The sequence below is a fragment of the Triticum urartu genome, chromosome 1A (genome assembly GCF_056163025.1).
Source record: "Triticum urartu cultivar PI428250 chromosome 1A, HENAU_Tu73, whole genome shotgun sequence".
NCBI classification, from domain to species: domain Eukaryota; kingdom Viridiplantae; phylum Streptophyta; class Magnoliopsida; order Poales; family Poaceae; genus Triticum; species Triticum urartu.
This window is the reverse complement of record NC_141873.1, coordinates 320020363-320042627: the sequence shown is the minus strand read 5'-3', so window position 1 is coordinate 320042627 and position 22265 is coordinate 320020363. Positions and strand designations below refer to the sequence as shown.

At 48.3% G+C, this 22265-nt stretch overlaps 1 protein-coding gene across 1 annotated transcript; it reads left to right on the top strand.

Annotated features, from left to right (window-relative positions):
- Positions 1–18860: 18860 nt before the first annotated feature.
- On the top strand, positions 18861–22252 carry LOC147991058 (vesicle-associated protein 1-2-like). Its single transcript, XM_087519974.1, has 9 exons — positions 18861–19026; positions 19143–19213; positions 19334–19415; positions 19535–19650; positions 19731–19937; positions 20018–20086; positions 20176–20217; positions 20762–20839; positions 21936–22252. Exons 1-9 carry the CDS (start codon positions 18972–18974, stop codon positions 22038–22040), a joined length of 825 nt encoding a protein of 274 aa, XP_087376100.1. The 5' UTR covers positions 18861–18971; the 3' UTR covers positions 22041–22252.
- The last annotated feature ends 13 nt before the right edge of the window (positions 22253–22265 follow it).

Below are 22265 nucleotides of genomic sequence, written 5' to 3'. Positions count from 1 at the left end.
AAGATGCACTCATCTGCGCCGATTAACTTTACTGAGAGGCAGTTGCAGCAACTGCCGTGAAGACACTTGCCCCTGCCGCTGAAATTCCAAGGAAGAAGACTACCGAACAAGTGGCATCATTTGCGGATGCAGTAAACGCTCGCGCGGTGACAGAAAAGCTAAGTCATTCGAAACTTTGAGTAATTCCTTTATGTATAAGGTTATTTTCCTCGGAGATCCTGTTCTTGGTATGAGAAACCTGCACGTGATGGGGGCCTTCCGCTATTGGCAACGCCCTTGTTCTGTTTCGAGTCCGCTCAACAGTTCGACCGGCCGCATCGAGAACGGCAAGGTGGCCTTCCCGCTATTGGCAACGCCCTTGTTCTGTTTCGAGTCCGCTCAATAGTTCGAGCAGCCGTGCTAAGGACGGCAAGGTGGTTTACTTGGCCGCAAGCACACCTGGCCGGTTGTTGAGGATCCATCCCCGAAATGCCGTAGCCTGGGTTCGCGCGCCGGCAAGCCTATCCAGTTGAGCGTAGGGTGTACATACAAAGAAAGATTGAACAGGAAAATAACATGCATCGTTTCAAAGTACTGCAGAGTTATATTACACCAGTTGTTGCTGCGGTTCTAACTAAAGATAAAAATTGTCTTGGTCGTGAACCTGCAGCGGCGATGAGAAACGGGGTGCCAAGTCCCGGCGCTAGCCGTCTATCCTTCGAACTCCGTCGACGCGGCTGATGATGGGTTGTATATGCTCCTCGAGCGCCGCGAGGTCCACGTCCTTCGGCAAGCTCCCTAGCGCGGCGTCGAAGTCGAGGTTCGGGTTCCAGTATGCCACCTTGGTGAGGACCTTGGTTAGGGTACCCTGACAAAGCTTCCGGGCCTCATTGGCCAGGGAGGTCGCTCTGTTGGAGCAGAATTGCTTCAGGGCTCCAAGAACACCCTCGAAGAACAAGGTCAGTTTGCCGTTGGGACTAACGTTCGGCTCCGGGACTTACCTGACGTTTGGCACCTCCATGCCCACCAGCTTCGTGGTGATTCTGTCGGCGACGTCGGTGAGGCGGCTGACTCAGAGGTTTTCGCCCTTCACGTAATCCTCGTGGTTGGAAGCATCGTTCCTCCATAGCTGCTTCTCGTCCTCCAGGGCCTTGGTGAGGGTCTCTTCCCGGGCCCTGACCTCCAAAAGCGTCCCCTCAAGACCCTCCAGCTTCAGCCTCAGGTCGTTGATGGAGTCATTGGCCTTGGAGAGCAACTCGGCTTTGCCGAGGACCGCGGCCTGCGCCTCCACCAAGGCGTCATTGAGCGTGTCTTTCTCCTTCACCAGCTCCAGGACCTATTTCTTCAAGTCATCCCGCTCCACCTCCAGCTCCTTCACTCTGCCGGCATGGACCAGGGCTTGGGCATCGAGCGCCTCCATGTGCTTCTGCTCCAGTTCCTGGGTCCGCAGCACGACGAGATTCTCAACCTCCTCCTCCTTGCCGCAGAGCGTGGCGGCGAGTGCCTCCTCGCGAGAGGCAAGGTCCTCCTCCTAGGAGTTCAGATCAGCCTGGTGCTTATGTCGAGCGGACTCGTCCTTGGCGGCCTGTTCTCTCGCCGCCTCTTCGGCTCTCTCGACGTCGGCCTGCTTCAGGATGAGCTCCCGTTTGCGTTCAGCTAGCAGGTCCTGAGCGACCTTCAGTTCCTCGTGGGCTTGGCAGAACCAGGCCTGTGTCTTGACGACGCGTTCCTTGAGATCCGCCTCCACCTTGTCCATCGCCGCCATCTTTGATTTTGCTTTGTCCAGGCGGGCACGGTGAAGCGCCCGGAGCTTCTAGAAGTTGGCGCTCATGGCACGAAGCAGCTGCTCCTCTTGGGAATCACCGACGTTGGTGCTCGGTTCATCAACGACCTGGAGCCCGGCGGAGGCGAGCGCCTCGTCGTCGAACGCCTCCCCTTCAGTTGGCACCCTGGTGCTTGCCGTTCCTAGAAGATGGACGAACAGGCCATCGCCCATCTTCAAGTACTTGCTCGAGCCGGAGGCGGTAGAGGAGGAAGGTTGGTCGTCAACCACCCCCTCCTCGGCACCGGCCTTGCCGGCCTCCTCAGCAGCGGCCTTTCCGGCCTCCCCGGCAGGCTCCTTGGCGGCCTCTTAAGTGGTTGTCTTAGCGGCCTCCTCAGCGGCGACCTTGTTGGCCTCGGCCTCGACGTCCCTGGCAACCTCCCCAATAACGGTGTCAATATCCTCCCGGTCCGCCGAGGAGGGATCTGGATACCAAGAAGGGAGGATGAGCCAGGGCCAAGGTCAAGGTTCAATAAGAAAAAGAAAGAGCAAGGACGGAAAGCAAACAACTTATCGGCTTCAAGCTGGGAAGAAGTAGCGCCCTCCCCTCCAGCATTTGTTGTCGGGGCAGAGCCCCCGGCACCCAAGTTCGTCTCCTCCTCCATATGAGTGGGTCGGTGGTGGATGCCCTCACCGGGGACGCCCCTCGGGGCGGCGTAGTCGAGGGGGGCGGCGTGTTGGGGGTGGCCCTCAGCGGCCCCTCCTGCCGTCGTTCTTCTCCTGCGAACCCGACAAGGTCAGCATCAAGGATTCACACCCCCAATGTTCATCAGTGGAGGAGTGAGTGGTGAGCTTACGCTGGGGGCTGGAGCGAGGGCTACGCCGGGGACTGCCGTCCGGGCTGCTCTCCACCAACAACGACGTACGTGAAGTACCCGTCGGGGGCTTGTCGCCCGTCAAGGCACTGGCCTTCTTTGCCGCCCTCTGGGCCAGCGTCTCCATATCCCTACGAGAATAAAAACAAGTCAAGAAAACCGGCGCGGTATGAAGGGACAGGGATGGTGAAGGGCAGGATGCTTACTCATCCTCCACCTCCTCTTCCGCTGCCTTCCTCTTCCTCCTTGGGCTGAGAGACCCAAGATCGAAGACGACCTCCGTGTCGACATTTGTGAGGGGAAGGGGAAGGGGATGGAGTCCGGCGACGCTTGGACGAAGAAGAGGCGGTTGCTTTCTTCTTCGCCACCGCGGCCTTCACCACCTCCCTCGCTGCCGCGGCCCTCGTCAGGCCCACGGACTCCCCCTGGGCCTCTTGCCGCTACTCGGTCCTGCCAGGCCGGACCGGCTCGCTGGAGCTGGCCCACCGTAGGACACGCCTTCTTCCCGTGACCGGAGGGTCGTCAGCTCCGGCCTCTTATTCGGTCAACTCCTCCACCACATCTTCGATGAGGGGGGCCCTAGTGCCGGCGCTGCTGGCCTCCTTAGCAGACTCTGCCCATCCGGCAAGCTCCTCCTCCTCCACGGCCGCCTCGGCCTCGTCCTCCACGTGGCCGGCGCTGCCAGCTTCCCTGGCGAGCACCGCCTCCGCCACCCTGGCGGTGATGTAGTCTAGCTCCTCCTTGGTGGTGTCCTTGATAAGCAGTGGCTCATCATGGACATACCTCTCCGACAGGTTGTCAAAGAACTCCTGCACCTGTTCTGCCTCTAGCTCGGCCCAAGTTGGGTCAAGGCCATGCGTGTTGAAGTCCGGCATCATGGCGATGATGTCGGTTTGGCGAGAGTTGTTGGTCAGCTGGACCACTCCAGCCGGCAACCCAAACAGAGGCCCCTTGACGGCCTTGCCGGCTCTCTCAGCCCTGCCGTCATCACCCACATCAAGCTGGAAAAGCCTTTGAAAAAATGGGCATGCCCCATCACCATGAAGTTGTGCTTCAATCCAAGGCGCAACCTCATGACATCGGCCGCGTTCCTGAAGAGCCAGGCCGGCCTCCCCTTGTTATGAAGTGGGGCGATTCAGCGATGGATGAAATCGTCCCCAATCATCTCAAGGGTGAGCCCCACCATGGCGAGGCGATGGATTCTGGTAATAGCATTCACGAGTTTCTTGTCATCGGCGTCGAGGTCGCTCCAGTCCTTGCGGCAGCTGGCGGGCTCTGGCGAACTTGGCAGAACTCCTGCGGATCATCCTCCTCGATCCATAGCCACCGGCCCCGCCACTCCTCCCACCTCTCCTTATGGGTGCCCTCCGGATACGTGCCCTTCTCCTAGGCCGTGGGATCCAGGTGACGTAGCCGGAGATGGCACCCGCCGCCTGGATATGAGGAAATAAGTAGTGGCGGAAGAGCACCGTGCTGGGAAGCATTCCTGCAAAGCCCTCGCAGAGGTGGGTAAAGAGGGCCATGCACGCCATGGCATTCGGCATAAAATCAAGAATATGGAAGCCGAAGGTGTGCATAACATCATTGAAAAAGACGGAGAAAGGGGGGCGGAGCCCGCAGGAGAAGTTGTCAACAAAGAAAGGATACCGATTCGGGCCGGCCTTGGCAAAATCGGCGGGGATGATGTGCGTGGCCGGATGCCCCGTCGTCTTTGCCCCCCATAGAGGCCTGAAGTAGTCCCTATCACTACAAAAAAAGACACATCCCTGACATTTTGGGCCGAACGAAAAAAAATTCTGTCATACATATGACACTTCTATGATGATAATTGTGACAAAACCTGGTATCATCATAGATGTGGTGGGCTCCTACTTCTATGACAAAAAATCATGACGGAAAATGGGCTTTTCGTCCTGGGCGGGCCAGAGACACAGCTGCATGACATTCTTTGGCCCGTCCATGACGGAAAAAACCGTGGTAGAAGCGAGGGGAGGAAAATTTCGGGGAGTTCCCGGTTACAGTGGGAGGTCGGGGACCGAGCGATGCGCGTTTCTCTCGTACACATACACGCGTGTGTGCGAGGCGTTGGCTCTAACTGAACCCGAGCGAGGCGTTGGGATCTAACTGAACCCGAGCGATTGCACTGCAGGCTACACGTTACTAAACCCGAGCGATCGATCGATGGCTGTTAACTGAACTCGATCGAGCGATTCCTTCGCTACTGCTGCTAACTGAAGCCGATCGATGCTGCCTCTAGGATGAACAGTGAGCGTTGCGGGGGGGTGGATGAACAGTGAGCGGTGGCGTTGCCCAAGGTTGTCAGAATCGCGATTCTGTTATACGATTCTATGACTTTACGATCCAAACTAACCCCTGTGATTCTACGATTTTAGTTCTTAGAATCTACGTTTCTACGATCTTGATAGTGGAGATTCTACGATTTGCGATCCTACCATCAAAGCTCCGATCCGATTCAAAATCGCGATTCTGACAACCTTGGCGTTGCCTCTGGATGAACAGGACCCCGTGGTGTGGTGGAGGGTTGGATGAACAGTAGACGGTGGAGGGGTGCCCGTGGAGGGGTGGATGAACAGGACCCCGTGGTGTGGAGGGCTGGATGAACAGTAGACGATGGAGGGGTGCCCGTGGAGTGGTGGTTGAACAGGACCCTGTGGTGTGGAGGGCTGGATGAACAGTAGACGGTGGAGGGGTGATTGAACAGTAGCCGGTGGTGTAGCGCGCGGTGGAGGCTGGATGAACAGGAGCCCGTGGAGGCTGGAGGAGGTCGACGATGGAGATGAACAATATCCCGTGGAGTCCCGTTTTGCGGTACGCCACACCCCTCCCGATGAACAGGACCCCCGTTTTGACCGTAGGAGGTCCGTTTCGTCCATTTTGCGGTACGCCACACCCCTCCCGATCAACAGGACCCCCGTTTCGACCGTAGGAGGTCCGTTTCCTCCGTTTTGCAGTACGCCAGACCCCTCCCGATCAACAGGACCCCGTTCCGAACGTAGGAGGTCTGTTTCCTCCGTTGTGCGGTACGCCAGGCCTCGTTTCCATCGCCTGTTCCGTCCAAGCCCTCCCGATGAACACGACCACGCATTTCGTTCCGACCCAGCCGGTTGGCTCCCACGCGTTCCGTTGCCTCCCGATGAACACGACGCATTCCGTTGCCTCCCCATGAACACGACGCATTCCGTTGCCTCCCCATGAACACGACGACGACGTTGTTTCTCCGTTCCGACCCAGCCATGTACACGAGCCCTGGCCGTACATATGCGCGAGTAGGCGTTCGAGACCCCGCCCGTATGTACACATACGTGGCCGTATTTTCTTTCTTGCACCCTGGTCGCTGTACGTACGTGTACATGCTACGTGCGCGCCTCTACTACGACATGTGTGCGCCTCTACTACGACACGTGCGCGCCTCTACATCGACCAGTATGTGCGTACACGTTCGCGGCCACAATGACAACGCTACGTACGCTTCGACCAGGTGGGTCCCGACTGTCAGGCACTTCCTTGCCTGCGAAGATGTAGCTGGTTGGTCCCAGCAGTCAGGCGGGCGAATCGTTTTTTTTTTGCTCGGACGCACTTCCTTGCGTGTGAAGATGTAGCCGGTGGGTCCCAGCAGTTAGGAGGGAGAATCGTTTTTTTTTCGGACGCACTTCCTTGCGTGCGAAGGTGTAGCTGGTGGGTCCCAGCAGTCAGGGGGCGAATCGTTTTTTTTTGGACGCACTTCCTTGCGTGCGAAGATGAAGCTGGTGGGTCCCAGCAGTCAGGGGGAAACGTTTTTTCCGTGAAATACAGTGGCCCGTCCGGTGGGTCCCAGCTGTCAGGTGGAGGAATCATTATTTTCCGCGTAATAAGGAGGCACTTCCTTGTTGCGGCCATGGACCCAGCTGTCAGCCTCTCCACGTACAGTCCATGTCGAATGGAAGTTGTTCCTTGACCACGTTGACCAGGCCGCGCCGAGAGCACCACGGCGGTGGATGATGACGAGGCCTAGGAAGGGGACGACGCGGAGCCGGGAAAGACACGGCAGTGGAAGCCCGCGCGGAGAGGAGTACGAGGGTTCACTAGTTCAGCTGCGGTGTGAGGCTGCCGTCGCTGCAGGGCCTGGCCAGCGGTGGGAATAGTAGGGGCGGTGAGGCCTCCGCGGCAGCACATCCAGCCACCGGAGGCAGGAGCATGTGGCACGACCGACGCTGCTTTGGGCGGCTGGAGCAAGAAGACCAGAGGTTGAAGAAGCACTACGGCCGTTGGATGGACCTCGTACGGTCACTGGAGCTAAAATCGTTCATATTGACTAAGTTGACAAAGCCCTCCGTCCTCGTCAACTTAGTTGGCTCAGAAGTCATCCTCCCACTATGGTGGGTCCCAGCTAGCAGGGGGTATTCATTTTTTGTGCGTAATAAGGAGGCACTTCCTTGCGTGCGAAGATATAGCTGGTGGGTCCGACATGTCAATGGGGGGAACGTTTTTTTCGTGAAATACAGAGGCCCTTCCGGTGGGTCCTAGCTGTCAGGTGGAGGAATCATTATTTTGCGCGTACAGTCCACGGCCGATGGATGTTGTTCGTTGACCATGTTGACCAGTCCGCGCCGAGAGCACCATGGCGGTGGACGACGGCGAGGCCTAGGAAGGGAACGACACGGAGCCGGGGAAGACTCGGCAATGGTTGCCCACGCGGTGGGGAGTACGAGGGTTTACTGGTTCGGCTGCCGTCGCCGGAAAATAACAGGAGGTGTGGGTGAGTAGAGGAATGGCCTGGCCAGCAATGAAGTAGGGTGGGGCGGTGCGGCCTGTCTGGCAGCACAGCCGGCCACGGGAGGCGGGAGCAGGCAGTCCCACCGGAGCTGGTTTGGGCGGCTGGAGCAAGAAGATCAGATATTGAAGAAGCAACACGGTCGTTGGATTAACATCCAACGGTAACTGCTGCTAGAATCGTTTGTGGACGAAGTTGACAAAGCCAAAGTACACGTCAACCTAGTAGACCCACAAGTCAGCCTCCAAATCTGTCCCAAACAACGTACAGCCCGAAATTTCTAGCCAGATTCAAATTAATTTTAAATCTAAATATACCTTAATTTAAATTCAATGAAATTTTACCCGCACAAAAACAATGAAATTTAAAATATCAAAATCCGAAAGAAAACAGTATTTTGGAACTAATTGCCTGTTTGCTGTATTTTTTCATTTTACAGCCCATTTCTTAGTACTTATAGCCCATTTTCTGGGTAAAATGCACCCCTCCTCGTCTTGAAAGATTTCCGGCCCAGCAGGGCGTAAAAAAGCAAGTAGGCCTACGTTGGTTATTCTGCAAAAAACAAAATAACTGGCTAGCCATTTTCAGAAAGGAAAAAAACAAACTGGGTTGGTCATGTGCTAAACATATGAAATACAAGCCTGGGCTAGACGAGCCATGGGTCCCGCACAACCTAGTTGATACCCTTCTCCGTCCCGAAAAAACAAAATTACTGCGCGCGCTGCTAGGTCCTTACTGTCATCCTCACCATGTACAGTCATCTCCTTATTCCTCTCGGTTGTTGACCATGTTGACAACACCGGAGGGCGACGCCGCGGCGAGCGAACCAAGGAGGAGGACGATGGTGAGGCCTCGGACGGGAACGAACAGGAGCCGGGGAAGATCACAGCCAGCCGTGGGAGGCGGGAGCAGGCGGTCCCGCCGGTGCTAGTTTGGCTTTGGAGGCTCGAGGAAGAAGAGACTGAAGAAACGCGACAGACGTTGAATGTCAATCCAATGGTCAAGGATGGCACAACCGTTTGTTGACTAAGCGGACACCAAGTAGCATACTTTTTTATATATAGGAAGAAAACTGCAAGGAAAATGCGTTCGTCTGCCATCCTCCTCACAGGGAACGTTCGCCACATAAGTGACTAGCACCCTTGGTTTTCAACCGAGAGGTCTTGGGTTCGAGTCCCAGGAACTCTCAATTTTGTCCTCCTTCCTTCCTCGCAAAAAAGGGAAAGAAAATCAAAGACTTGGGAAGGCGTACAGAACAAGCTAGTGTACCAGTAAACAGACGTTGCCGAGTTTTAGAAAAAAGAAAGATGTGCTCCTGTAGCTGGTTCGAATCCAAACCTAGATTATGACTATATATGGTGCTATGCTACTCTACAAGTAATGAAACTGACATATCCAACGTTCGCTTCTCCTCTTCTCTACTTACTCTGCCTAGCATCAGAAGCTCTGGCCACAGCAACCATGTCCGCTGGCTGCTCGTCCACCTGCTCTTTAGCAGGCAACAACCAGATATGCGCCAAGTCGCCACCCGTACCATCACCTGTGGGTCTCATCACACCCCTGTCGGCACGCGCACCGCAGCCGATTGCTCATAGCAACCCGCTGCCGTTGGTGTGGTGCCACTGCTGCAAATCATGTAGAGTCATCCGTCGCGTCTCAACCACAATCCGCAACCCTGGCCGAGTCTTCTACAAATGCCCGAATCATGGGGTAATAAATATGTTTAAGTGTTGTTCTGCTGCTTTCAGTTGCTGATTTTTTTCATAGTTTGGTTGATGATCTTCCAATTTGATTCATGCAGAAAAGGGAAGATTCGTGTGATTTGTATTTCTGGGAAGTTGCTAATGTGGGGGAATGCAACTACGCTGATTATTTGATTAGCCGAGGAATCCCAATACCAGCAGGTTGGGGTGTTGGACAAGTAACTGAAGGAACGACAGAAGAGGAAGATGCAGAGCAGAAGGTTAAAGATGCAGTTCCTCTGATCATGGCCAAGCAACAGCTGTTGAACGGACTTGACAGCAATGAGGAGATGAAAGAGCTTGTGAAGATAATGGGCAAAATCAATGTGCTCTATAGGATGATTGTCTCTTTATTTGCAGTGTATGTAGCACTCGTGATGTATTCAGTGGCTATGACATGAGCACTTTGCTGAAACTAGTAATGATTGAAACCTGTGTAGCAGGCTGGGCGTAGTGTTATGAACATCTAATGATTCCTATTAACGGAAATCAGGGGGTATCCCCTTTTGCTCATATAAATAAATAAATAGCAGAGGCCCTGTCAGGTCAGCTTTGTTCTCATTCGAAGACGTCGAGCAAATTGTAGTCCAACAGAAAACTATGTCATCAAATTCAAGTTTCACAGCCAAAGTACAACTAAACAACAATGTCATCATGTTTTAGTTGTCATACAAACACAGATCAGCATACATAACAAGTGATGTTCTCACAGCAAAATACTAAACAACATGTTCATCAGGTTTCAGTTGTCATAGCAAACACAATTTCACATAGTAGATAAAAAACGTCTTCTGACAGGCAAATACGACAAAAGCAATGTAATCATCATCCGCAGCAGCAGCGTCAACATCTTCGCCATGTGTATCAGTTTGAATCGTAATTCCCCACGGTATCATCATCTTCTTCGTCCTCAACGTCCTTGAATGTTGGCTTCTTCTTGATCAACTCTTGTATGTCCATAGCATGACAGGCAATCTTTTCGCCGGTGTCATTGACGTGATGGTTCTCAAAGATATTAGGAACATCTATGTTATCTTGTACATCAGGAGCAGTGTAAGCATCGTCTTGTTATGCAACTTCATTAAACGAATTTCTCTACTTAAACCTTTGCAATACTCTCCAGTCATCGCTACGTGCAAATGTGTCTTCCAAGAAAAATATCTGTGTTGCTTGATTTGCCAAAATAAAAGGCTCGTTAGTCTGGTACGCCGCCTTGACATTGATGGATTTGAAATAATCATCAACTCTGGGTTTTGCGATCTTGGAAAACAGGTTATACCAACGACATCACAACAGAACCACACACCGATGATCCTCGAAACTGGAGATATACTGCAACTGAACAATGTCTGTTATGTTAGCATACATTTCAGTTGTCTCTTTGTCATACGTATCCGTGCTCATGATGGCACTGTTTTGTGTCTTCCTGCCTTCGTCTCGTGCAAGGGTGTTGTAGCGCACATCTCCAACAACGCAAGATTCATAATGTCTTACCCGAGTATCAGCCTATCAGGACCCATTGCTAGTGAGTAAAGGGCATCATCAACTGCCTGCCCATCCTCCCGCATCTTCTTAACCTATGGTTAGAAAATAGACAAGCTGATCATCTTATGTACTCAATATATTAAAAAAAACTGACAGTGCACTTCAAAAGCTTACATGGTTCTTGAACCATTTCGCAAATCCTGCCATAACCAGTTTGTCATTGTTTCTTGGATTTTGCGGCAGTAACTCCTCTTTGTAGATGCTGCACAACATAGTGATCGCGTCAAACATCTAAATATATAAGAATGTGCTACAAGTTTAGTAGATTACGATGTATAAGCTGCAGTACTGCACTTACTTGATATAAGGTAGTATCTCAGGGCAGTTATTCAACACATACCAAACCATTTTGTCCAAATCTTTAGGTTTGTCCTCTTGTCGACTCTTCCCTGTAACTCGAATAGAATAATCGAAAACAGTGAGCCCGGGATTGTCTTCACCCACCTCTTTGCTAAGCTGATCAGTTGTTTCAATGTATTTTGAGCGGAATGTCAACGCTTTTGTAGCAATGTAGGCCTCTGCAATGGAACCCTCGGGTCTAGCTCTGTTCCTAACATAGCCCTTGAAAGTGCCTAGCCGCCTTTCAATAGGGTACATCCAGCCATACTGTACTGGACCTCTAAGTAGTGCCTCATCAGGTAGATGAACAGCCAAATGCACCATCACATCAAAGAAGGCTGGAGGATATATCTTCTCAAGGTCGCATAGGATAGTTGGTATCTTGTCTTTAAGACGCTCCAAAGCATCTATCCTGATATTCCTACTGCAGAGTTCCCTGAAAATTTGTCCCAACTCTGCAACTGCTCTGTATAAGTCAGGGCGGCCCAATCCTCTAAGGATAACAGGTAAAACCCTTTGAAGTAGGACATGACAGTCATGAGTTTTCAACCCTTGTACCTTGTTTCCATCTGCACTAACTCTCCTTTCAAGGTTGGAAGCAAATCCATGTGGGAATCTCACACGTGACAGGACCTCGCAAAATTCTTTTCTTTTTACCTTGTCCAAGACGTACACAGCTGGTGCCATATCCCATGGTTTACCTTCATCTTGCACCTGCAAATCCTTTCTGATACCCAGGTGTGTCAAATCAATCCTAGATTTCAAGGTATCTTTGGTCTTGCCTTCAATATTAAGAAGTGTGTCGATAATGTTGTCACATATATTTTTCTCGATGTGCATCACATCAAGATTATGTCGCGGATCCAAATCTTTCCAATACTCCAAGTCCCACAAAGTGGACCTGTGGGTAAACAATAATCTCTCTTCTACCCTGCCATGCTTCATTTTCCCGCTACCATTACCAGGATGGTTTCCTGGTGTAATATGCCTGACCTTCTCTAATTCCACTTGCAACTCATCGGCGGTGAGCCTCTTTGGAGCATCACGGTTTTCATGCTTTGCATTGAACACATGTCTTCGGTATTTTCTAGGATGCGGCTTGTCCTTGGCAAGGAAACGGCGGTGTCCAATGTAACAGATCTTGCTAAGTATTGCGTATGACAGCGGATTCCTGTCACAGCGAACACATGCATTGTAACCATGTGTCGTTCGCCCTGACATAGTGCCCAAAGTCGGATAATCATGGATGCACCAAATTATAACAGCACACAGAAAGAATCAGCTGGTGGGCTGCTATATAGGTCTCGAGTGAGAACACCCTTCCATATCTGTTGAAGTTCCTCCACAAGAGGCTCCATGAACAAATCAAAATCCTTTCCAGGACTTTTTGGACCTGGAATGAGCAAGGCCATCATGTAGTTTGATTCTTTGGTGCAGACATTTGGAGGCATGTTGTAAGGGATAACAAGCACTGGCCACATGCTATATGTGGCGCTCTGGTGGCCAAATGGGTTAAATCCATCTGAAGCTAAGCCAAATCTAATGTTTCTCGGGTTAGCAGCAAACTCTTTGTGTTTATCATTGAAGCTTTTCCACTCACTACCATGAGATGGATGGCTCATTACATTCTGATCTCTGTACTCCTGGTTCCTAGAATGCCATAGTACATCATCTCTTGTTTCGGCATCATGAAACAACCTCTGCAATCTTGGTGTAATTGGAAAATGTCTCAGAACATTATGAGGAATCCTCTTCACAGCATCGCCATCTTTCCATCTTGATGATTTGCATTTTGGGCATTCACTTAAGTTGGCATAATCCTTCCGGAACAGAACACAATTATTCTTACAAACATGGATCATATCATATCCAATTCCAACTGCACGAAGGAAATTCTACATTTTACTGTAGGTGTGTGGCAGCTCAGACGCATCTGGAAAAGATTTGCGGAAAGCAGCCAACCTCGCATCAAATGATTTGTTGGTCATCCGCTCAGATGTCTTCACCTGAAGAAAGGTGACCATAGCTGAGAATACTGATAGCTTATTTCCTGGGGTGACAGCAACGTTGCATTGTTCCAACATGCGGGCCCACCGTTTTTCTTCTGCAGGTGAAAGTTCACGGAATGCACGAGCATTTCGTAGCATTGTTTCAATGTTGGTCAAACTCACTGTCTCCGCCACCACCACCTCCTCCTCCTCTTCCACCTGAGCATCAGGCAGATCAAGATGGTGATCTGCTGCTTCCACGTAGTCAATAACATTGACGTTCACAGCTTCACCATGATGAACCCACCTAGTATATGTGACCGACATCCCATACAAGTGTAGATGATTTTGCACAGTTGACTGGGGTCTTGTAACTGAATTCATACAACTGCTACACGGACAGAGCACATCTGATTTCGGACCACCGTACTCAGCTCTGATAAAGTTCATGAAGTTTTCAACCCCTTCGACATATGCAGCGGAGAATCTTCGAGCAGAAGTTATCCAAGTCCTGTCCATCTGTTAGACATACAAATTAATTTTTCTACTAGATATTACAGGAAAAACATATATGCTTTTTTATGAAGTCCATAAAAAAATACCTAGGTCGATGTATAAAGCTATGGCAAGATATTTGGACGAGCAGATCTAAGTAACGAAATATATGTAAAGCTAATTCAGCAAACAGATTTGAGTGCCAAATTATGGCAGGTTGTTTCAGCAGTCAACGAGGCTGAGCACACAGCCATCGAACTATCGAAGGCCATCGCAGCAACAAAGATCGAGTATAAAACGGTGTAGAACTATTTCACCTAACAGATTGACTACTAGACCATGGCAATCTACGTCACAATAAATATATGGCAGGATATTTTAGCAACTAATCGGCCTTGGCATGCCATCTCAGCTAAGCAGATTGAGTGCAGAACAGGGCAATGAAGCTTCTTACGTAGAGCATATTGACAGTAAACTACTTCGGCAAACAGTGAGATTAACATCGTCTATCAGCTAACATTCAGCGCTACACCAACATGAACGGGGCCTCAGTCTAGAATGCGCGTACCGTGGGAGAAGCTGACCGCCATGCGTCTCCACACGAACGTCGCCAGCGGTGGCGGTGCTGACCGCCGTGCGCCTCCACAAGAACGTGGCCAGACATGGCGACACGGCTAGAGGATGGCAGTCTACGAGAGCGTACTGTGGGAGCGAGAGGATCGCCGAACCACGGCGCCGACGTATCGGCGCGGCGGGGAGGGCGGCTTTGGCGAAGCGAATGGAGTGGAGGGGGACAGGGGGGTTTGAGGAATATTATTGGCTAGTTGGCCGAAGGGCGGTTGAATCGGATTTGGGGGGGATTTTTGGGTGTGGGAGGGGGGAGGATTTTCACGCGGTGGGCGGGGGGAGTTTGGCGCATGGTCGGTTATTCCAAATGCAGTCCCACGTGTCAGTGAAGAGGCAAGCCGAAGCGCGTTCCGTTTCGTCTCTTCAGACCCCCAAACCTCCTTCTTATGCCGCACCATAACCCAACAGATACCCACCCTTCAGTCAATAACCTTTATTCTCACCAACAGTGGCACACACACATACTTCTGGCTGGATACATGGCTCACACCAAAACCCCTAGCTACCACCTTCCCACGCCTCTTCTTGCACTCCATTCTACAACTGGTTAAAGTAGCTAACATTTTGCGCTTCGGTATCGAAGCCAACCTCCGTAATCGTCTCTCCCTAACAGCAGAACGAGAGCTTGCTTCGCTTTTGGCTGTTTTGCAGGACTTCACGCCGTCAACTGAGGAAGATCAACGGTTCCTACTCCAGGGGCATGACTTCTCCACCAAGCAAGCATACGGCACACTCATGACTAAGCCAGACACAGATCCCATTGCCCCCCTCATCTGGGGCTCCAAGGTTCCTCGCAAGATCAAGATTTTTGCCTGGCTTCTCTTCAAAGATCGCCTCAACTCGGCTGTGAACCTCGCCCAGCACATAATCTCCTCCAACCTATGCCCTCGCTGTGCTACATCACCTGAAGATTCCACTCACATCTTCATCACATGCCCCCTTGCCAATAGGATTTGGCAACGACTAGGCTTCCTGCCCTTGTCCGACGACCTCAACGAGCTCTAGGATACACCACTGCCCCAACATCTACCCACAAATGCATGGTCCTTCGTCCTCCTCGCCTTACTCTGAAAGATTTGGGCAGCACGTAATGACATGTTGTTTAGTAGTATCGACCAACGTTCTGTAATAACAATTAGGAACCTGATCTCTGACATAGACCTTTGGTCACACCGCCTTGACTCGGGTGACAAGGAGGCAGTTTTCTCGTGGCGTTCCTTCCTCTCTGCACGTTGCACCGTGCCGCTGTAATTCTGTAATTGCTGCTTCCGCGGTCGTTTGAGTAATATATTCAGGTGGGGAACTCCCCCCCCCCCCCCCCCCCGGTGATTCTCAAAAAAAAACTTCACTTGGAAAGTATAGTTATGCTTCATCCCGTCGAAGCATAAATTAGTGCAGTTTGAAAGCACACGTTAGTTCAATGTTGAAAGCACAAAATTTGCTTATTTTTTTTTCAAAATTTAACATGAGACCTAATTTTAAAGATTTTAATGCGAGAACACAACAGTGAAAACGATTTGTAATTTGGACGCATAGTTTAGACAATATGTTATTTAAAAAAATCTAAAAAAGCACGGACATACTTGTGTAATTGTTTTCCCGCCCGGAGAAGGTGAGAAGTAACCTTTTACTACAAGAAATACCCTGATGATTTCTTTTTTTTTGTGGGGAAATACCCTGATGATTTCGAACATGCATTTATCTGTCCTCGGTAGTAGGCCAGCCGCCGCGATCCAATTCGTTCCTACCGCTGTGGCGCGTGTTGGTGTGCAGTGCAGGGCAGGCAGACAGGGAGCCGCTCGTGGCAGCCGCGGCGAGGCGCTCGTAATAACTCGTTCCCGTTCAGTGCATCGCCACCAAACGTTCCCGCGTCCTCCCTTCTTTTGGTCCGGTACACGCACGCACGCACTCCTCCTAAAAGCAAACCATTAACGCCACAGCATCTCACAGCGAAGCAATATAATTGCCCAATGATGATGGAATATACGTGCACTGCATCTGTGATTCGAGGAGAGGTAGCTTGCGATCTTGATAATAATAAATTTGGTCTCGTTTGTCTGCCTACCTGCACGATTGCCTGCATGCGGCCTCCGGGGCCAAATCATTGACACGCGTTGCGAAATACGAGTAGTAGTTGGTGTTTCTCACTTTCTCTCAAAGTCTTCAAATTGTTTGTGGCGGACCTAGAATTTTAGCCCTGTGGGTATCACAATTTACATATGTAATATGACTTTAATATATTAGTATGTAAACGTTTTTTGCGAATATGCAAAGAGTTTATGATGCAACCGTGGCCTGATACCAACCGAGGGGGCATTACTGAAGAATTGCTTATAGGTGGAAGCTTACCAGTAACGCGTGGGCATTTGCACCTGCTACTCTTATTCTACTTATTCTAGAGACGACATGAGAAATAAGATGGAGTATCTGAAGGCAGCCTCCTTTAAAATGTAAACTCGGCGTAGATCAAATGGTTAGGTTTCTTGTGATGAAACCAGCCCACCGGGGTTCAACTCTTAGAGTTGACACCAGTGTACACATTTTTCTGAATTATTTCAATCCTTTTGGTGACATTCATTCGATCAGTGGGCATCGACATTCTCGTCGGCTACGAAGATCCTGTCGGCTCAGTATTTTAGAGGGGCCCATAGGGTTAAGATGCGCGTTCAATAGTTCATAGGACGAATGTATGTAAGTGTATGTGAGCTTCCCCAATTATATTGTGTTAAAAGAAAGACGAAAATAGAAATTTGAACGTGACTGCCTGCAATGCGACAACCGACAACGTATAAAGTATGAGGTGGTCCCAGGCTAGCTATATACTACCAACTATCCAATTTGCAAAAAATAAAAAAAATCGATTATCCAGATGCAACATGACACAACAAAAATGATTAGATGGTCAGGAATTGTCAAAGCCATAAATGTGTTCACTTGACATATCTTTTGACAAAACCATCTGCAATCTTTTGACAAAACCATCTGCAAGCCCATTCATGTTCATTTCTTCCTTTTTCCTTGTTTCTGGAGAGGATGCATGCATATCTTTCCATTTATTGTGAATGTGATGCCAACTCAAGTGAGAACGACAGGATAACAACAGAAAGTATATTACCTTTTGGTGAGTATATTTCTCGAAATAATCTGTAACAGATTTCCTGATTCCACAAGAGAATCCTAGAGATTTATGATTCGTTATTTATACACATTACAAATACTTTACACATTACATATAACACTGCATCGTTCCTTCATGTTTCGTTTAATTGTTGATTGAGATCACTATCATTTTCTGGCAGGTAGAATAACAATAAGTAGCAATAGCTTCATGAGTGGTCACACTTCCCAGTGGTATGCTGATGTGAACTTATGAAATCAATGGGCAACCATCTTATCGCATGTTAAGAGTTTTGTAATGATCGCAAAAAAAAGAAGTGTTGAAACTCTGCATGAGTTTATCCTAAAAAAACACTTCATACGACCTAATACTCTATCTGTTTCTGCACTAAAGAAACGGTAGGCTATATGACAGTAGTATACTAGAACTAAGTATTTTTGCAGAGGATTGCAATTTAATGATTATTCCTAATTCTTTCCATTGACATTGATCAAAAAGCGCAAGACTTTCTGGTTCTCGCCGATGCTGACTAAGATCGACAATACTAATTTGTGAGCAACTTTAAGATTACGCTTGAAAACTGTACCCACATCCCTTTAATGTGTACAATAATTATGAGGATCGTTGCCATAATCATAGAATCGAGCTGAAACTGAAATTTTGAGTATAAATGCCAAAAAGAAGTAGCCATCCATTATAGAGAAGTTTCACAGGGGAAAAGAGAGTAAAGGTAACTACTACGTATTTGTCAAAAGTAGGTGGTGCATATTTCGTGATCCATGATAGAGCCATGCATATACTAAGTCAACTAAAGAAAAAGGTAGTAAGCCAGTAACATTAAAAAAATGACCCTGATAAGTGTCACGCATGTGGCATGAACACATGGCAACTATGAACATTTTTTATGACAAATTTAGTGACGAAATAATGAAAACTTTAGTTATCAAGCATGACAACTTTTTTGAATGTAAGTTTTATTTTTTTTAGGTTTGTTTTTTCCTTTTCGGATGGCAACTTAAGTTGTAAAAAATACCCGAGTTGGAGTGCTTCGTGCCACATATGTGGCACTTATTATTTAGGTTAAAACGAGGCAGTCAGCTTACAAATTCCATAATGCAACTTCTTATTTGAAAATTCAGCATATTATTCCAGCTCTTTCTAAATTACAATGTGTTGCATGGCAATACATCATCCCGCAAAAAACAGTTTGCCTATATATATATCAGCAGTAACATTCAAAAAATATATATCAGCAATGCATATTACGCAATTAGTGCAACTAAAAGACTCAAATCATTGATATCACTTGATAATAAGTTCCGAATTATAAGATGTTCTGTCTATATTAAAATATTCGAAACATCTCATAATTCGGAGCGGAGGGAATAATAAGACCGTGCTTGGAATGGATGCAATTTAATACGGGTGTAACTTACCGGCCAAGAGCAATTTTCTGGCAGAAACTAAAATGACGGGCGGAGGCCTGTATTTTTTACAAGTGTATTTAGAAGGGAAACGATATCCAAACAGTCCCCAAGTATGAAATCATAGAAAGACATTCTCACCACGCAGGCACGCACAGAGTGTTCAAACCAATTAGCCAAGCATAAAGCTCCACGGAAATTTGCATCCAAACCCAAAGAGGCAAAGAAGTAACGGCCCCAGCGGTCCAGCACCCTGTGCTCCCCTTTCCCACCACCACTTCCCCTTCCTCCGCGGGCACAGCAGCCATGGCCGCCTCCAGCGACCTCCTCGACGTCGACCCGCCCGAGCTCCAGTTCCCCTGTAAGCTCCCCGCTCTTCTCGCCCCCAAGCTCCCCTTCCTACCTCCCTCTCGCTTCAGATTGCTTTTCTCCTGAATTTTCCCGCTGACCCCTTTTTCGATTTCCTGTCATGCCCAGTCGAGCTCGACAAGCAGATCTCCTGCCCCCTCAAGATGATCAATAAGACCGACAGAACCGTCGCCTTCAAGGTGATTCTCCTGTTAATCTCCGTGTTTAAACCCTAGAAAATCCTGTCGCTTTAGCTTCTTGAGGGATCCTCTTACGAGTTATGCTTTTCTTGGTGCCTCTGTGATGCGTCCGGGTAGTAGGTTAAGACGACGAGCCCCAAGAAGTACTGCGTGCGCCCCAACAATGGCGTCGTGCGGCCGCGGTCCACCTGCGAAGTTGTAGGTACTGTCTTGTTGTTGTTGTGTTCACTGGACCAGCTAGAGCTCAAGAAACTGCTCAATTTCAGGCTTTCTTCTGTTTCATTTTAATGGAGATGTTTCAACGCGTTTTGTGTGGACCAGTGACGATGCAAGCCCAGATTGTTGCACCACCAGACTTGCAGTGCAAGGACAAATTCTTGGTGCAAAGCGTGGTCGTCGCCGATCGCTTATCGGCCAAGGACATCACCGCTCAAATGGTAATGGTAGTACTAGATTAGAGTGTAGTTTTGATGTGGTTGATGGCTTTCAGTTGATAATGAACTTGTGGGTTTCCTAGTTCACGAAACAAGGGGGTAACGCTGTTGGGGAGGTGAGGATGAGGGTCACTTATGTGATGCCAACCGAATCGTCGTTAGAGATTGCGGAGGAAAGCGATGGGCCACAGCGTATCTTGGTGCCTATGCAGCGAATTGTGGATCATGGGAGGAGCGCTTCGGGGCTGTCGAGTGGCTCGGTATCCTTGAGATCAGCTGAGCTGGGGACAGTAAGTCTACTGAATGTTTCATACGTGATACATTTCTCTAGTAATGTGAGTCCCTAAGGACATAAATTATGTGTTTTCAGGAGGTGGGATCACCTACTGGACCAGTTGTAAGGACTGAAGAATTACTGAAGGCTGCAGGACATGCTGCTGTATGTGCTATATGAGTTCTATGCTCTATAACTTTTTTTTGTATAATTTTAACATGTTGGTTGTTTGCCTTTCTGATATGAAACTGCAGGAAACAAGAACATATGCAGGGCCTGATGCACAGTCCCTTGAGGTGTGTTCTTTTGCCTTCCAAAGCAGTTTGGCAGTTCTTGTGTTCCCTAGTAGTTGTTCTGTATGCTATACTAACAGCCTGGTCACATGGCAAGTAAAATACTGAAGATACTTATTTGAAACATTTTGATCCTTGCCAATTCTACCCTGCTCTATAGCTTGTTAATCGTTAGGAACAATTGTGTAATAATATGTTTCCTCTACTAAGAATAAGGCATATGATCGGTTTTTAGTTGCTTCATATAGGAATTATATGATTAAGTGTATTTATGATTTTTTTAACTGTGCACACATGGGTATTGTTGTCCATCCATTTAATTTGCTTTAGATCTTATTGTCTTGGCCATCCTTCTAGTTCACCATAGACATCATACAGCTGGCATTGGTTGCATGAACATCTTATATTTAGCTTGTTTTTAGTGTGAACTAGTGATTGTCCCAGCCTTCCTGGTATCATGTTGTTCAATGAGAAGGTAATCTATCTTTGGATTTCACTTGTAATTGTTGTGTCTGGCTGAATAACCACGTCCCTTTCTCTAATCCAGCTGTCGGCTTTAATTACAAAATTAACCAAGGAAAAGGATTCTGCCCTTGAGCAAAATAAAAAGCTTCGCAGTGAGTTGGTGAGTATTACTGTTTTAAGTCTGAAACTTTGAATCATGTGCTCTTTCCACGAGGTAAGTAGATGTACTTAATAACGGAAGAGGTCTGTCCTCATGATTAATATACTAGGAAAAGGTTGTTTACCCCCCCCCCCCCCCCCCCCCCCCCACATCAGTATTGCGGTTTAGGATGTCAATACATAAGTTAAGTAAATGTTCCTGTAGAACGTACACATAAAACACTATTGAAGGGTCCAAGTTGCATATGTGTGGCAGTATACACCATTAATTTGTGCAGTTTGTTCAACATTGCGTGTACTTTTGTATTCTTTTAGGGATACCCATATTATATCAACAGAGTTTTGTTGCCTGAACTATCACGCGCCTACACTAGAATATGGATGGGAAACAAAATAGATGCTTACTTATACACTCAATAGTGTGAAGTAGGTACAGTTACGCAGCAGTAGATGGTTGAAGAATGTGATATAAAGAACTGGAGTAGCTCTGCCAGAAAATTCATTTTATTCTTTGAAGGGAATACGGCAGGGCACTCCCTGCTGTTAGTAGATAAAAAATAATCCCTCCGTCCCATAATATAAGAGTGTTTTTGACACTACAGTAGTATAAAAAATGCTCTTATATTATGGGACGGAGGGAGTAGCTTTGAAGAAGAGATGGAACCTATCCTCTTGATGTTCCAAGATAAAGAGATAAGATGATTCTGTCTCTTCTACTTCTTCCTTCTCAATTCAGAAATTCCCTCAAGAGAGCTCCCTCATTATGATCAAACCGGTGCATTAAGATTTATCACGTAGCACGATCAGACTGCTGCATCCGGAGGATGTCTTTTAGTTGATTTTTGCAAGCCTAAACTAAATACTGTGCTAATGGATTCTGCAAGCCTAAACTAAATACTGTGCTAATGGAGGAACCAAAAAAATTCAAGGTTTCCACCATAATTGATTTTATTTGAACAATTAAGATGCAAAGTCTAGACTGCAAAATGTAGTTAAAGAGTCCTTGCTGGAAGAATTGATCAGCTAAATTCTCATATCCACAACCACCTTGATCCTTTTACAAACTGAATGTTAACGTTTGTCTCTTCACCATGCAGGAGCTAGTAAGGCGTGATGCCAGTAAACAAGGAGGATTCTCGCTGATATTTGTACTGGTGTGTGGGCTGCTTAGCATCATTCTGGGCTATCTTGTAAAGAAATAAGGGTTTCAGTTTGAAGGCCAGTCCAATGATTTAATTCCTACAGTAAATAAAAGGTTATATCTTGTGGTTTTCATCGTCGGCCAGCTACCAAGGTTACAGGGAACAGTATTTTTATTTCCCCCTTTTGAAACTTCAGATCAAACCAAGATTGATGAAGTTTGCAAATGTCCAATTGATGTACCTGTCCAAATCTAAATATTCGTTTGCTTGAATCGGTTGGTAGCA